The sequence below is a fragment of the Polyodon spathula genome, chromosome 5 (assembly GCF_017654505.1).
Source record: "Polyodon spathula isolate WHYD16114869_AA chromosome 5, ASM1765450v1, whole genome shotgun sequence".
NCBI classification, from domain to species: Eukaryota; Metazoa; Chordata; class Actinopteri; order Acipenseriformes; family Polyodontidae; genus Polyodon; species Polyodon spathula.
Genome location: NC_054538.1, coordinates 5,379,097 through 5,394,345, shown reverse-complemented (window position 1 = coordinate 5,394,345; position 15,249 = coordinate 5,379,097). Strand labels below are relative to the sequence as shown.

Genomic DNA, 15,249 nt, shown 5'->3' with positions numbered 1-15,249 from the left:
AAACCGGCGCCAACAGGCGTCTTCATCACTTCATTTCATCCGTCCTGTGTTTTGTGTATTGCCTTACCTTTCCTGGTTCTGACGCCGCCCACTTCGGCCGTCTCTGTGACAGCCATGTGTCTGCCCAGTTCTGAATCTTGTCTAGATCATTTTGAATGACCTTTGCTGCTGCAACAGTGTTTGCCACTCCTCCTATTTTTGTGTTGTCTGCAAATTTAACAAGTTTGCTTACTATACCAGAATCTAAATTATTAATGTAGATTAGGAATAGCAGAGGACCTAATACTGATCCCTGTGGTACTCCACTGGTTACCACACTCCATTCTGAGGTTTCTCCTCTAATCAGTACTTTCTGTTTTCTACATGTTAACCAGTCCCTAATCCATGTACATGTGTTTCCTTGAATCCCTACTGCGTTCAGTTTGAGAATTAATCTTTTATGCGGGACTTTGTCAAAAGCTTTCTGGAAATCTAAATAAACCATGTCATATGCTTTGCAATTATCCATTATCAATGTTGCATCCTCAAAAAAATCAAGCAAGTTAGTTAGACACGATCTCCTTTTCCTAAAACCATGTTGACTGTCTCCCAGGATACTGTTACCATATAGGTAATTTTCCATTTTGGATCTTATTATAGTTTCCATAAGTTTGCATATAATAGAAGTCAGGCTTATTGGTCTGTAGTTACCTGGTTCAGTTTTGTTTCCCTTTTTGTGGATCGGTATTACGTTTGCAATTTTCCAGTCTGTCGGTACAACCCCTGTGTCAAGAGACTGATGATCTTGGTTAGCGGTTTGTAAATAACTTCTTTCATTTCTTTGAGTACTATTGGGAGGATCTCATTCGGCCCAGGGGATTTGTTTATTTTAAGAGCTCCTAGTCCCTTTAACTTAGTTCACTTCTGCCTCGGTTATGCTAAAGTTATTTAAAACTGGATAGGAACTGGATGACATGTGGGGCATGTTGTCCGTATCCTCCTTTGTAAAAACTTGTGAAAAGTAATCATTTAATATATTTGCTATTTTTTTTCTTCATCTATGATTTTGTCATTTGTATCTCTTAGACATTTAATCTCCTCTTTGAATGTTCTCTTGCTGTTGTAATATTGGAAAAACATTTTGGAATTGGTTTTAGCCCCCTTAGCAGTGTTCATTTCTATTTCTCTCTTGGCCTTTCTAACTTCCTTTTTGACTTGTGTTTGCAGTTCCGTGTACTCTTTCTGCGTACTTTGTTTTTGGTCCCTTTTTAGAGCTCTTTAAAGTGCCTTTTTTCACTGAATATTTTTTTTAATTGATCTGTTAAACCATTTTGGCAATTTTATTTTAGATTTAGATTAGTCTACTTTTGGGATGTAACTGTTTTGCACCTCCAGTACTACATTTTTAACAAACAGCCATCCTTTTTCTGAGGATGTTTTCTCTATTTTACTCCAATCTACTTCTGTTAGTCTCTGTTTTATTTCTTCATATGTTTCCATCTTCATCAATTAAATTTGTGTTAGTAAAAAAAAAAAAAAAAAAATAAAATATATATATATATATATATATATATATATATATATATATATATATATATATATATATATCGCTATATCTAAAATCTGAGGGCATTTCAAAATAACATAAATTGATGGAAGACATACAATTACATATATAGTACTTTAATTCATTCATGTCGAAATAAATATATTTACAAACATACTAACTCAAATACAGATAAATGCACTTGGGGTCAGCGAACGTCATGTACAAGCAATTAAAACGCTGTTGGGGGCAGAAATATGTTTTGGCTCCAGTAAAACCCCACTGTGTAAATAGGTACCAGAATTTGAGCTCAATTCAACTGTTTCACACAATGTTACAAGGGTCATCAAGATTAATTGTTAAAACTAACCTCCCAACTTTGTTAAAGTCAGAAAGAACCTACAGGACAATGATGTTTTATACGACGTGCCTGGATAAAACTACAACTTAAATATGATTGTTTGTCTTTTCATTATTTTAATGCTGTTTTTAATACGGCGGTCAAATTGACCGCTCATGGTAGCTCTATATATGCATATAACGATGTTAAAATTATTACTTGCTAGTGTTCCTATAAAGTGACGTGGTAGTATATTTTTTAATTTTTTTATGTATTTATTTGACAGGGACCATTTTTTACATTTTTGACATGTCATAAGGTTGCACACAAATTAAGCTATAAGCTAATTTTGATTGGCAGTCCCGGGACAAACACAAACATGGAAAAAGAACATAATAAAAGTAAAGTAACATTTACAGAAGGGAATATGATCAAGCTTATGATAAATAACCCAAGACAGCAGCAACCTCACATACCCAAAAACAACATCACTCCAAAAGACGATCTCATCACACACCCAATCTAGGACCAGAAACCTCCACCCCTGGACAATTCTAGAATTACTGTATACTATACAAACAATATATATTCAGATAAAATGAAATACATCTTTTCGCAGTTATATATATTATCTTAAATTAAACTAACATTCACATGCACACGTTGCTTCCGTGACGGCCGTCTTGTTTGTATAAGAAGGAAAAATAAAATAGAAAAAGAAAAATATGGAGAGAAATGGCTGATGAAAAGAGACAACAGTGCTTTTGTGGTGCAGTCAGGCCCAGACCATTCTATTGCTGTTTCAAAATTCACCAGCTGCCAAATACTTGATTCAGCATGTTCTGTACACACTATCTTAGCAGTTACACCACATGTTTTTTTAATTTCTGCTTTTTATCTACTTCTTTATATTACTCAATAAGTTACATACAGGGTCAGTTCTTTGTAGTTCCAGTATATTTTTTAAATGCATATTATGCACTGTTAGGGGGGAAAATATTTTTTATATTTTTGTAATCAAATATAGGCAATGTTTTCTCACTGTTTATTGCAAGTAAACCTAAGAACTGTGAAGAAATAATCAGCTTTTACCTTACCAAGGTTTAAAATAGCCTAACATACCTTAAAACTGAATACAAGGTATCCCATGAAAATCCATATATTTGTTATATTATTATTATTATTATTATTATTATTATTATTATTATTATTATTATTATTATTATTATTATTATTATCTCAGTAACTATTTCACTGTAGACAGAGGAAGGATCTGAGCATTCAAGCAGTGGGATGGGCTGCTGAATGTGTAAAGCACTTATCAAGCAGGGGATAGCAAAGAATTAAAATGGGATTTTCAGAAGCAGCCCTTGAAAAATATACCTTATCACAGCAAGGTGTCTTTTAATTAACTACAGTTACTTGTCCTGCCTTATACCAAAACAAGCCCTGGTTTGATGAGAAGAGAAATTGTAAAAAGTGCATGTGTGGTTTACCTCAATCTGTGACTGTTGCTTTTAATTTGTTATCCACGTGATCTTGCCATTGAGAGAATAAAGCAGTAAGAAAACAAAGGGTAAGACTTCAGTGCAATCAAGATGCTGCTGATTGAACCTACATGGTGTGTCAGCACACGCAAGACTGTGGCTTTATAAGGTTGTTTTATCTGTCTGGCAGGCAAGTTCACATTTAAGTTTTTTGAAGGTTTTGCAACATTGCAGGAAATAATTTCTCCTCAGGCTATTGTGTGGGCATGCTATATATAGATATAGCAAATGAATAATTATAAACATTTAAAATACATAACTAATAAAATAACACAACACTTAACAACAGAAACACCCCAGAACATCCCCAAACAGCCTGTTTCCTGCCCTGATGTCCTCACACGATTGCCACACACACTGCCGCTAACACCAGCAGGGAAAATGAGTGTGTGCAAAATGACATCACTATAAACTGATCTAACATTTGACATTCAAGTTGCACTGGAATTTGGACTGGAAGCCAATGCACATTTTCTTCTAAGATGACACGAGGAATGGGTTTAATTAGTAGTTCAAATAATATAATATTCAAAACAGTTCCTTATCTGTAGTGGTGCAGTTGCATATTCTAGTGCTTTAATTTACCACACATAATTTGTATTCTGTTTACAGTATGAGTAAATGTATTTTCTTATATGAACAAGAGAATCTATTCTTTCCAGACATTATTTATAAAACAGATTACAGTTAAAATACCAGAACTACTGCACCTATACTTTTGTATGTGACATTTAGAAGAAAGGCATGACAGGAAAAAGGAATAGTGTGGTATATTCAATTCAAATAAGATGCCATAGTTTAAGTATTATAAGACCAAACCTGCCATGTTACTTACTTTTACAGATACTCACACACACACACACACACTTTAAACACCTTCAATGATAGCAGCATTTCGATCCTCCGTTGTTTCAATCAATTTAACAGACCCCAGTCTATTTTATTTACTGTGTCTGCAGTTTTGTATTACAATAACCTTGTGCTTAATGCACTGTCAAGTACTGGTGTTCCAGTCCCAGATACTAAATGGAACACAGCCCCATCTGGGCACATTTCCTTCCAGTAATAACAAACCAGTGTTGAACTCTGAAATGAAATGGCTGGATCAGTAGAATATTTGCTTCCTTTCAAGAGCGCCACGTCGACTGTGAAGCCACAATGGTTGCCCTTTATGTCAGATCAAACTGAGCTTACTGTTTCTTTTTAAGTGTTCAACCCAAATCTCAGAGACCTGTATAGTTAATTTTTTAATGGAAGAAATGAATGCTACTCCTCCATATGTACTTCAGCTAAGCCCGAATAGATCAGCTGTTCTCAGAAAGAAATACTGTATTTCACCACGGCTGTAATAATTGTCAAATATTCCCATCATTTCTGTCTGTAGTGATGCTTTTGTGGTGCAGTCAGGCCCAAACCATTCTATTGCTCTTTCAAAATTCACCAGCTGCCAAACATTTGATTCAGCATATTCTGTATACACTATCTTAGCAGTTACACCACATGTTTTTTTATTTTTATTTTTAATTTCTGCTTTTTATCTACTTCTTCATATTACTCAATAAGTTACGTACCGGGTCAGTTGTTTGTAGTTCCAGTATATTTTTTAAATGCATATTATGCACTGTTGGGGGGAAAATATTTTTTATATTTTTGTAATCAAATACAGGCAATGTTTTCGCACTGTTTATTGCAAGTAAACCTAAGAACAGTGAAGAAATAATTAGCTTTTACCTTACCAAGGTTTAAAATAGCCTAACATACCTTAAAACTGAATACAAGGTATCCCATGAAAATGCAGATATTTGTTATATTATTATTATTATTATTATTATTATTATTATTATTATTATTATTATTATCTCAGTAACTATTTCACTGTAGACAGAGGAAGGATCTGAGCATTCAAGCAGTGGGATGGGCTGCTGAATGTGTAAAGCACTTATCAAGCAGGGGATAGCAAAGAATTAAAATGGGATTTTCAGAAGCAGCCCTTGAAAAATATACATTATCACAGCAAGGTGTCTTTTAATTAGCTACAGTTACTTGTCCTGCCTTCTACCAAAACAAGCCCTGGTTTGATGAGAAGAGAAATTGTAAAAAGTGCATGTGTGGTTTACCTCAATCTGTGACTGTTGCTTTTCATTTGTTATCCACGTGATCTTGCCATTGAGAAATAAAGCAGTAAGAAAACAAAGGGTAAGACTTCAGTGCAATCAAGATGCGGCTGATTGAACCTACATGGTGTGTCAGCACACGCAAGACTGTGGCTTTATAAGTTTGTTTTATCTGTCTGGCTGGCAACATCGAAGTTCTTTGAAGGTTTTGCAACATTGCAGGAAATAATTTCTCCTCAGGCTATTGTGTGGGCATGCTATATATAGATATAGATAAACGTATATGTGGACATATACGATATATATATATATATATATATATATATATATATATATAATATATAGATATATATTACATATACACAAACACACACACACACACTTATACCACAGCTTAGCTGTCTGATTGTGAGATGGAGACAGTTCATCAGTAAGCATTTCTTCTAATACTCCAGTAAAGCGGGCAGTGGAAAAACTGTATGTAAATCAAGATGTGAAAAATAATTATTTTTCACATCTTGAAGTTGCAGTAACAGCAGTCATGTGAGCATAAAGCATAAAGAGCTTTTTGATGATTGTCTGAGACAGTTGCTTTGGAAGAAGTCCATAAAAACAGTTCTGGGGAAAACATTAAATCAGCTGTTTCAGTGCAAACGTTCCTGCTTTAAAGAACATTGTTAAGACTTTAAGACAAAATAAATATGAATCTCATGTATAAATCATGACAGCGGTTGCTGCGGTTTTTCATCTGTCCATCATACAGATGATCAGATCAGAATGCATGGTTGCTGTGTAAATTAGCACACGTTGAAATCAGTTCTGCGAAGCGGATGGATTCCGGCAGGTGGTTCCTTGCTGTGGAGAGCTTGTTTCGGGGGCTCCACAAACCCGTGCCCTACTTTCCATTGAGGCCTATAGGTTGGTGCAACATAAAACATTAAGCAGTGTGCTCTCTTCTCCATGTGGCACAGATTTCAAACACCCACTCCACTGCAACGAAGGACACATGTTCTGCGTTCATTTGTCTGTACAGTGATGGCAGTCCTTATACAAACAAATATGAATCGTAGCCTAACAGGATGTAGAACGGTTTCCTTTTTAACTGGTATCAGGTTTCTTTACAAAACTGCTTGAGGCTCCAGGAAACCAAGAGATTTTTGAAATCCTTAAAGCATTCCTTTGTTTTGCTACTCTGAATCATCAATAATAATACTGTTTCTTGCTCTGTGCCATTTTTCCAAAGACTTGAATTCATTACCACAAGAAACGCTGACTGAGTCCTGTGTCTGCTTGCCAGTACGTGGCTGAGTGTCAGGGGTTTTGTGGCACGCTTTTTAAGGTTTTTTACTAATAAATTCATGAACTCTGGACCTCTACTGTATGTGTTTATTAAGCTAGGGTCTAGATGTCTGGTGTAAAATAAAAATCACATTTATTATGACTGCTGAGACACCCATAATGTACATTATGTCACAGCTTTTCATATATTTAGAGAATCGCTTATCCTGTTAACAAAAATTGTGAAGAACATTCTTTAGCACGTGATTGAGCCTGTAACAATCCCTGTGTGTCTGTATGACGTTTTAATCAAAAAAGCTGAATGGATTTCTTTCTAAGTTTGTGCTTATTAGATTTTAGTGAAGATTTGATTTTAAATAAATGACTGGTTGATCATCAATGAATGTAAAGGTTGGACCAGACAGGTGTCAGTCATTAGTTGCAACCATCCTGCCTCTTCATGCCAAGAAGCCAACACGGTCTTGTTTCTCTTTTGCTCCCCAGGTAATCATTTTTAAATCTTTCTGGGTATTGGTACATGTGCTACCGTATTTTAATGTTGTTATTCTGTATTAGAAAATTCCAGAATTCATATGTCATAGACCTAACATTTTGTATATTTATCATCATTAGGAAACTAGTTGTCTGTAAGCTATTATGTAATTTGATTGAACTGTGATACAATCTTTAGCACATGTGGGTACAATTCCAGGGGGTTTCCACTGAGTGCACAGGCTGCAGTAGAGAAAAATAGCAGAGAGTCTATGAGAAGCTGCAGTTCAGCCTAGAGCATGTTTAGGGCAGCAGGATCCAGCAAAGGGAACCAGACTGTTTAAAAAAAAAACTTGTTTATATAATTCTCTAGTTCCAATTGGATTGTGGATATTGTGCAATAAACATCCCTTCTCCCTTGTTGATCCCTTATCACTGTCTTACTCAGACTCAGTATGGAGTTTATGTAAACAATGAACAGTATGCTCTTTATGTTGGTGACCATGTTCTTGACCTCTGACCCAATCGGGGTGCCACATTTATGTCATGTGATGTTTTATGTTGTTGCCGTTTTGAGACAGTATATTCTCTTTACGTTTGGTACCCAGCTGTGTTGTCAGATTTCCTCAGGTAAATTCCAATTTCCTCAGGTAAATTCCAATTTCCTCAGGTAAATTCCATTACTATTGTGGAGTAAAGTTAACCTTTTCACTGCTCCATTGTTTTAATGTCTGGAAATACTGATGAGGCTGTGCCAGTGATACAGACCATGGGCTTTGAGATACAATATGCTTCACTGTCCTTGCAGTCATTTACAGCTGCATTCCATGGTTTTTTTAACAAGGTTCTATTACAGGTGTGGTACAGTAAAGAGAATTTTCCTTTATTAAACAGTGCCACAGTAAATATTATTTTGTGACTTTCTATATTAGCATTAACTGGAATAATTTCCATGTTTTGTTTTCCTGATTTCAGTGAACGATGAAGAGAGCACAGAAGGTCTCCCCTCTTTGGACAAGCCCGGCTGGTACTCTCAGGGAAACTGGGCTCACCTCCATGAGCTGCTCAAGACTATGACAGGACAGTCAGAGCCCCAGGTATGAAAGAGAAGGTGTGGTGGTACCGGTCCATGCCTGAACTGTCTGAGTGATGGGGTATATAGAAGTGTGATCCTGCTTCACTGAGTCATAGAACTTCCATAGTGTGTTCACTCTGGAGACCTGATGTACTGCCCCATGGTATTGGAAAATTTTCACAAAGGGAAATCAGAAACACTAGCTCTGTGTGTTATGTCACTATGGGGTGGGATTTTCAAACATCAGCGTTATTCTGTTGAACTTGTGGTATAGTAATGGCAGCTGTAGTAGCAAGTGATTTTCAAATTGAATTTGTTAATAAAATCAATCCGAGAATGCTTTGAAATTGAGTCGATGAGGTTGTTAATGAACGCAGCAGTAATGCTTTGAAATTGAGTCGATGAAGTCGTTAATGAACTAAAAAGCATAGTTGTCTCAACAACCAGATAAAGGGAACCCTTTAATCAAAATATATGCTAACGAGGTCAAGAAAAATTAATGGAAGCATAATTCACTGTTGAAGTACAGGGAGATGGCTCTCACATCAGCGAGCAGCAGCCAAATGGAAATAAAAAATTATGGAAATATCTATTGTGTGTAATTTGTAAACTTCATTTACAATTGTGCATTTGTCATCCAAAATGTATATTTATTTAGAACACTTCACATATAAAAAGCTGATTTACAATTATCTGGCGTGTGGATAAAAATCGAACAGCATGGATTAAAAAAAAAAAAAAAAACCTTAAACCCCTTTAGCCATTTACCCTCAGTCTGGGGGATACCATTCGAGTGGATATCATTCTGGGGATATCATCCTCGGGGATATCATTCTGGGGGATATCATTCAGGTGGATATCATTCTGGGGGATATCATTCAGGTGGATATCATTCTGGGGGATATCATTCAGGTGGATATTATTCAGGTGGATATCGTTCTGGGGATATTATTCTGGGGGATATCATATCATTTGGGTGGATATCATTCAGGGGGATATCATTCGGGGGATGTATCATTCTGGGGGATATCATATCATTCTGGTGGATATCATATCATTCGGGGGATATCATTCGGGGGATATCATATCATTCAGGGGATATATCATTCTGGGGATATTATTCTGGGGGATATCATATCATTCGGGGGGATATCATATCATTCGGGGGGATATCATATCATATCATTCGGGGGGATATCATATCATTCGGGGGGATATTTTGCCACAGCTTACTATGTACAACTCTTTAAATGTGCATTTTTAGAAATTTCTCAAAAACAAATAATTATAGGAAAATATTTTGTGGCAAATTTTGCTTTTGTGGATGAGGAATAAAAAAATAATAGAAATAGATATCTACAGTTGTTATTTATTTCAGTAATTTATTTGCAAAACTCCAAACATGCTAATTCAAAAGTATTCTTATCCTGACAAAGAAAATGAAATTAATATCTAGTTGAGGCAATAATAACCTCTTTTAAACAATTAGGATATTTGTCAATGAGCTTTTGGCATGATTCTTTAGTGATTTTTGATCATTCTTCAATGCAAAATTGTTCCAGTTCATTCAAATTCCAAGGACTGCTCTTGTGCACAACCTTCTTCAACTCATACCAAAGATTCTCAATCAGATTTAGATCAGGACTTTGACTAGGCCATTCCAGAACCTTGGTTTTATTCTTTAACCATTCTGAAGTAGATTTTGATGTGTGCTTTGGATCGTTGTGTTGGAACGTCCAGTTAAGCTTTAAACCAAGTATTGTAGTGGAAGGTTTCAGTTGATTGGTCAATATCTTCTCGTATGCTATAGAATCCTTTTTACCATATATTGGAACTAAATTTCCTGTGTCATTAAAGGAAAAACAGCCCCATAGAACGACATTACCACCTCCATGATTGACAGTAGTTATTGTGTTCTTTTCTTTGTACGCTTCTTCAGACTTTTTCCAAACATAACGACTCTCAGCATGACTTGATTTTTGTTTCATCACTCCACAAAACCCTTGTCCAGAACTCATATCCATCATTCAAATGCTGTTTTGCAAACTTTAAGCGATTTGTCCTTTTGACATTTTCCTAAGAGTGGCTTTTTCTTGACATGTGACCATTGAGACCTTCACCATGCAATACTCGACCTATGGTGGAAATGGAAACCCTAGTCCCATCTGTAGCCAATTCACTTTGAATATCTTTGGCAGTCAATCTCGGATTTTTATTACCCTTCCTCACAATTCTTCTACTTGTTTTTGGTGAAAGAACCTTCTTTCTTCCAGACTGAGGAAGCATTGTAACAATACCTGTCTTGTACTTCTTCATAATAGAAACAATAGTTGAAATTGGGATATTCAAATGATTAGAAATCTTCTTATATCCTTCTCCAGCTTTATGACAATAAACAATTTTCTGCCTAAGTTCTTCAGATAGCTCTTTTCCCATATTGATTTATTGGTAATGATAGCAATCATCCTATGCCTAACCCTTTTATACTTTGTAAGAATGTTCACCCACATTGAATATTTTTTAATTAGCATTTTTGGAATTTTGCAAAAAAATGCTGAAATAAGTAATTGTAGACATCTATTTCTTGTTATCGACAACTTTCTAGAAATTATAAATTTCCACCGGGGAATGTAAACTTTTGACTACGACCGTGTGTCTCTCTCTCTCTCTCTCTCTCTCTCTCTCTCTCTCTCTCTCTCTCTCTCTCTCTCTCTCTCTCTCTCTATATATATATATATATATATATATATATATATATATATATATATATATATACTGAATAAAAATATAAACACAACATGAACCATTTTCAAAGATTTTACTGAATTACAGTTCATATAAGGAAATCAGTCATTTGAAATAAATTCATATTCCCTAATCTATGGGTTTCATATGATTGGGAATACAAATGTGCATCTGTTGGTTACAGATACCTTTAAAAAAAAAAAAAAAAAGGTAGGGGTGTGGTTCAGAAAACCAGTTAGTATCTGGTGTGACCACCATTTGCCTCATGCAGCACGACACATTTCCTAGAGTTGATCAGGCTGTTGATTGTGACCTGTGGAATGTTTTCCCACTCCTCTTCAATGGCTGTGCGAAGTTGCTGGATATTGCCGGGAACTGGAACACACTGTCGTACACGTCGATCCAGAGCATCCCAAACATGCTCAATGGGTGACATGTCTGGCGAGTATGCAGGCCATGGAAGAACTGGGACATTGTCAGCTTCCAGGAATTGTGTACAGATCCATGTGACATGGGGCCGTGCATTATCATGCTGAAACAGGAGGTGATGGCGGCGGATGAATGGCATGACAACAGGCCTCAGGATCTCGTCACGATATCTCTGTGCATTCAAACTGCCATCGATAAAATGCAAATGTGTTTGTTGTCCGTAGCTTATGCCTGCCCATACCATAACTCCACCGCCACCATGGGGCAGTCTGTTCACAACAATGACATCAGCAAACCGCTCACCCACACGACGCCATACACGCTGTCTGCCATCTGCCTGCTACAGTTGAAACCGGGATTCATCCATGAAGAGCACAGTTCTCCAGCGTGCCAGTGGCCATCGAAGGTGAGCATTTGCCCACTGAAGTTGGTTACGACGCCGAACTGCAGTCAGGTCAAGACCCTGGTGAGGACGGCGAGCACGCAGGTGAGCTTCCCTGAGACGGTTTCTGACAGTTTGTGCAGAAATTCTTCGGTTGTGCAAACCTACAGTTTCATCAGCTGTCCGGGTGGCTGGTCTCAGACGATCCCGCAGGTGAAGAAGCCGGATGTGGAGGTCCTGGGCTGGTGTGGTTACATGTAGTCTGTGGTTGTGAGGCCGGTTGGACGTACTGCCAAATTCTCTAAAACGACGTTGGAGGCGGCTTATGGTAGAGAAATGAACATTCAATTCTGTGGCAACAGCTCTGGTGGACATTCCTGCAGTCAGCATGCCAATTGCACGCTCCCTCAAAACTTGAGACATCTGTGGCATTGTATTCTGTGACAAAACTGCACACTTTAGAGTGGCCTTTTATTGTACCCAGCACAAGGTGCACCTGTGTAATGATCATGCTGTTTAATCAGCTTCTTGATATGCCACACCTGTCAGGTGGATGGATTATCTTGGCAAAGGAGAAATACTCACTAACAGGGATGTAAACAAATTTGTGTACAAAATTTGAGAGAAATAAGCATTTTGTACGTATGAAATATTTCTGGGATCTTTTATTTCAGCTCATGAAACATGGGACCAACACTTTAAATGTTGCATTTATATTTTTGTTCAGTGTATATATATATATATATATATATATATATATATATATATATATATATATATATATATATATATATACACACACACACACACACACACAGTGCTCCCTCGCTATAAGGCTCTCGGTTATAACGTGCCTCAGATATAACGCTCCTACAGCATGTTCCCCAATTCTTTCTACAGTAAATACAGTACCGGTGTTAAAAACTATAAACAACTTCTCAATCTAACTTCCGTTTGTGTCCCTCCCTTTTGATATAGTATCTGAAGAAAAGCTGTGCTGGCACTGTGTAACACAAACAACTTACATCTCGTTTTATAATTAAATAAATATTATGCCTATCACGTGGTTATCTTTCCTAATGTATTTCCTTTGTTTGCTGTTAGAGGAGCTGCAGATTTTTCTGTGAAATGAGACGCTTCAGCTTCGCTTCAGCTCCGCTCAGGCAGCCGAACCTGGGGCGAGCCCATTCCCTCTTCCCCTCGCCCGACCCCCTCTCCTTCTCGCACTTCGAACTGAACTCCGACCGCTGTTTAGCCAGGCTCTTTATAGTTTAAAAACTGCTAATTAAAATGTTACTTTTCTTTGTAACAAATATAGCGTTGATTACATGGTACTTTATGCATGGTTAATTCACAGAAAGTTACATTTTTGCTTCACTATATGTGCATTATAGAGAGGAAGTTATTTCATCTACACCCCATCCCCCGTTTATAATGCTCTTTGGTTATAACGCTCATGTTGTATGTCTCCCAAGACATGCTTTATAGCGAGGGTGTGTGTATTTTAGTATGTACGATTGTAGGTTATAAATAAATATGTTTCAAGTGCTTGTGTTGTTAGTTGTTATACATGTATACCAGCATTCTTCAACTGGCTGCCCGTGGGCCAAATCCAGCCCACCAAAGCCTTCCACCTGACCTGTCGGATGTCAGCTGCAGTGCTGCCAACTGGTCAGTTTTTCCTCAAAATGTGGCTGTTTTTAATTACGTTTTGAGGGAAAATCATTTTAATTCATGGGATTTTAATGTGAAACAACTAAATAAGCTTTTGAAACGTCCAAGTCTTTACTTTCTCATTAAACGCAGAATCAAGAGTGCTAAAACGAGTGCACAACATTTTAATGAATGACTAGCCTGTAATGTTAATACAGTTACGAGTAGTGGTTCTAATATTGTGTCCTGTATTTATTATTTTTTAAATTGTAGATTAATCTCTTATTAAAATGTTGCACCCTCGTTTGCATGCAGTTCCTTCGTTCTGCACGCACCAAAACACGTACATTAAACCAATTTCACTACTAAATGGCTAGCAGGGATCAGTCGAATTCTTAAAGGGGAAGAAAACGTCGGGGGAAAACACAGAAAAACAACTATCCTATCACGCACGGTTGAAAGGTTGCCATTACCTACAGGGTATTTGTGTCCCCTAACAAGCACTATTTATTGACAGCACGCCATAATACAGGAACAAACGATCACTACACTTTATCTGGTAATAACCCTTCTCGTTCCTTGTTTACAACACTCTGAATGTAAGCTACCTTCAATCAGTAAACTTTAGTAGAGTCACACACTGTATGCACATTCATTCCCTTTCGCGTCAGTACGCTCCATAACCTAACAGTGAATATTTTTTTTACTGTTTATTATTATTATTATTATTATTATTATTATTATTATTATTATTATTATTATTATTATTATTATTATTATTATTTCACTTCAGATAATGACTCCTGTCCTGTAGCTTGTCTTTCCTTAAGGTTGCTGTTTAAATGCTTGCTGTTCACCCTGGTCCAATTCTGACACTGAATTATCTGAATGTATTTTATGCGGCCCGCACAACGTGGGGTGTAGCCCCCTCAATTTATTGTTCTGCCCCCCTTCTACCTCATCATGGAAAGTCTGGCACCGCTGTCATGGCAAATCTGCCATGCCACCGCCACTGATTGACGAGCTTTCATTACTAAACTTGCGTGCCTGTTGCGCAGTGATTTTTCGAGTGAGCGAGCATTTTAGACAAAAAGGAATTTAGATATCAATTTTAATAGTAACAATAGTTTTAGTAATGTTAAGATTACTAACCTGCAGTTTTAATAAAATGACAGTGATAAATATTTGCTTTGTATTATTAAATGACAATTATAAATCTTGACAGTGTAAGTGGTTACACCCCCCCCCCCCCCCCCCCAACACACACATACATCATGACGATAAAACTTCCTAACCCAATACACAATTTGTTTAGAATAGTTTGGTGAATTCCTCTGATCATGGTGCCTCTGCGATCACTAAACTCAACATGATTAGTAGCAGCCTCCGAACACTTACAGTATTATAAGAACATTCTATATGCACACAAACGTGTGAAGGTGAAAGTGTACATTCTACATAAAGTGTGTGTGTGTGTGTATGGGGGGGGGGGGGGGGGGGTTATGTTTAGGCAAAATCCATGTCAATAATCTGTTGCCTGACTGCCCTGGCCCTGGAGGTCCACTCGAGCACATTTCTAATGGATGTGTGTGTCCTATTGTACGTCTGTTCATTCCTGTGTAGATTAGACACAGGTGTTAAAAGCCCAGGATGCATTGCAAATCTGTAG

The 15,249-nt window shown here is 37.0% G+C and overlaps 1 protein-coding gene across 1 annotated transcript in view; it reads left to right on the top strand.

The window, feature by feature from the left end:
- nt5dc1 (5'-nucleotidase domain containing 1) overlaps window positions 1–15,249 on the top strand; it is a 127,539-nt gene that overhangs the window by 91,749 nt on the left and 20,541 nt on the right. The window contains exon 9 of the mRNA XM_041249580.1: window positions 8,272–8,393. Coding sequence (XP_041105514.1) covers window positions 8,272–8,393 — 122 coding nt within the window. The remainder of the gene's footprint in view (window positions 1–8,271; window positions 8,394–15,249) is intronic.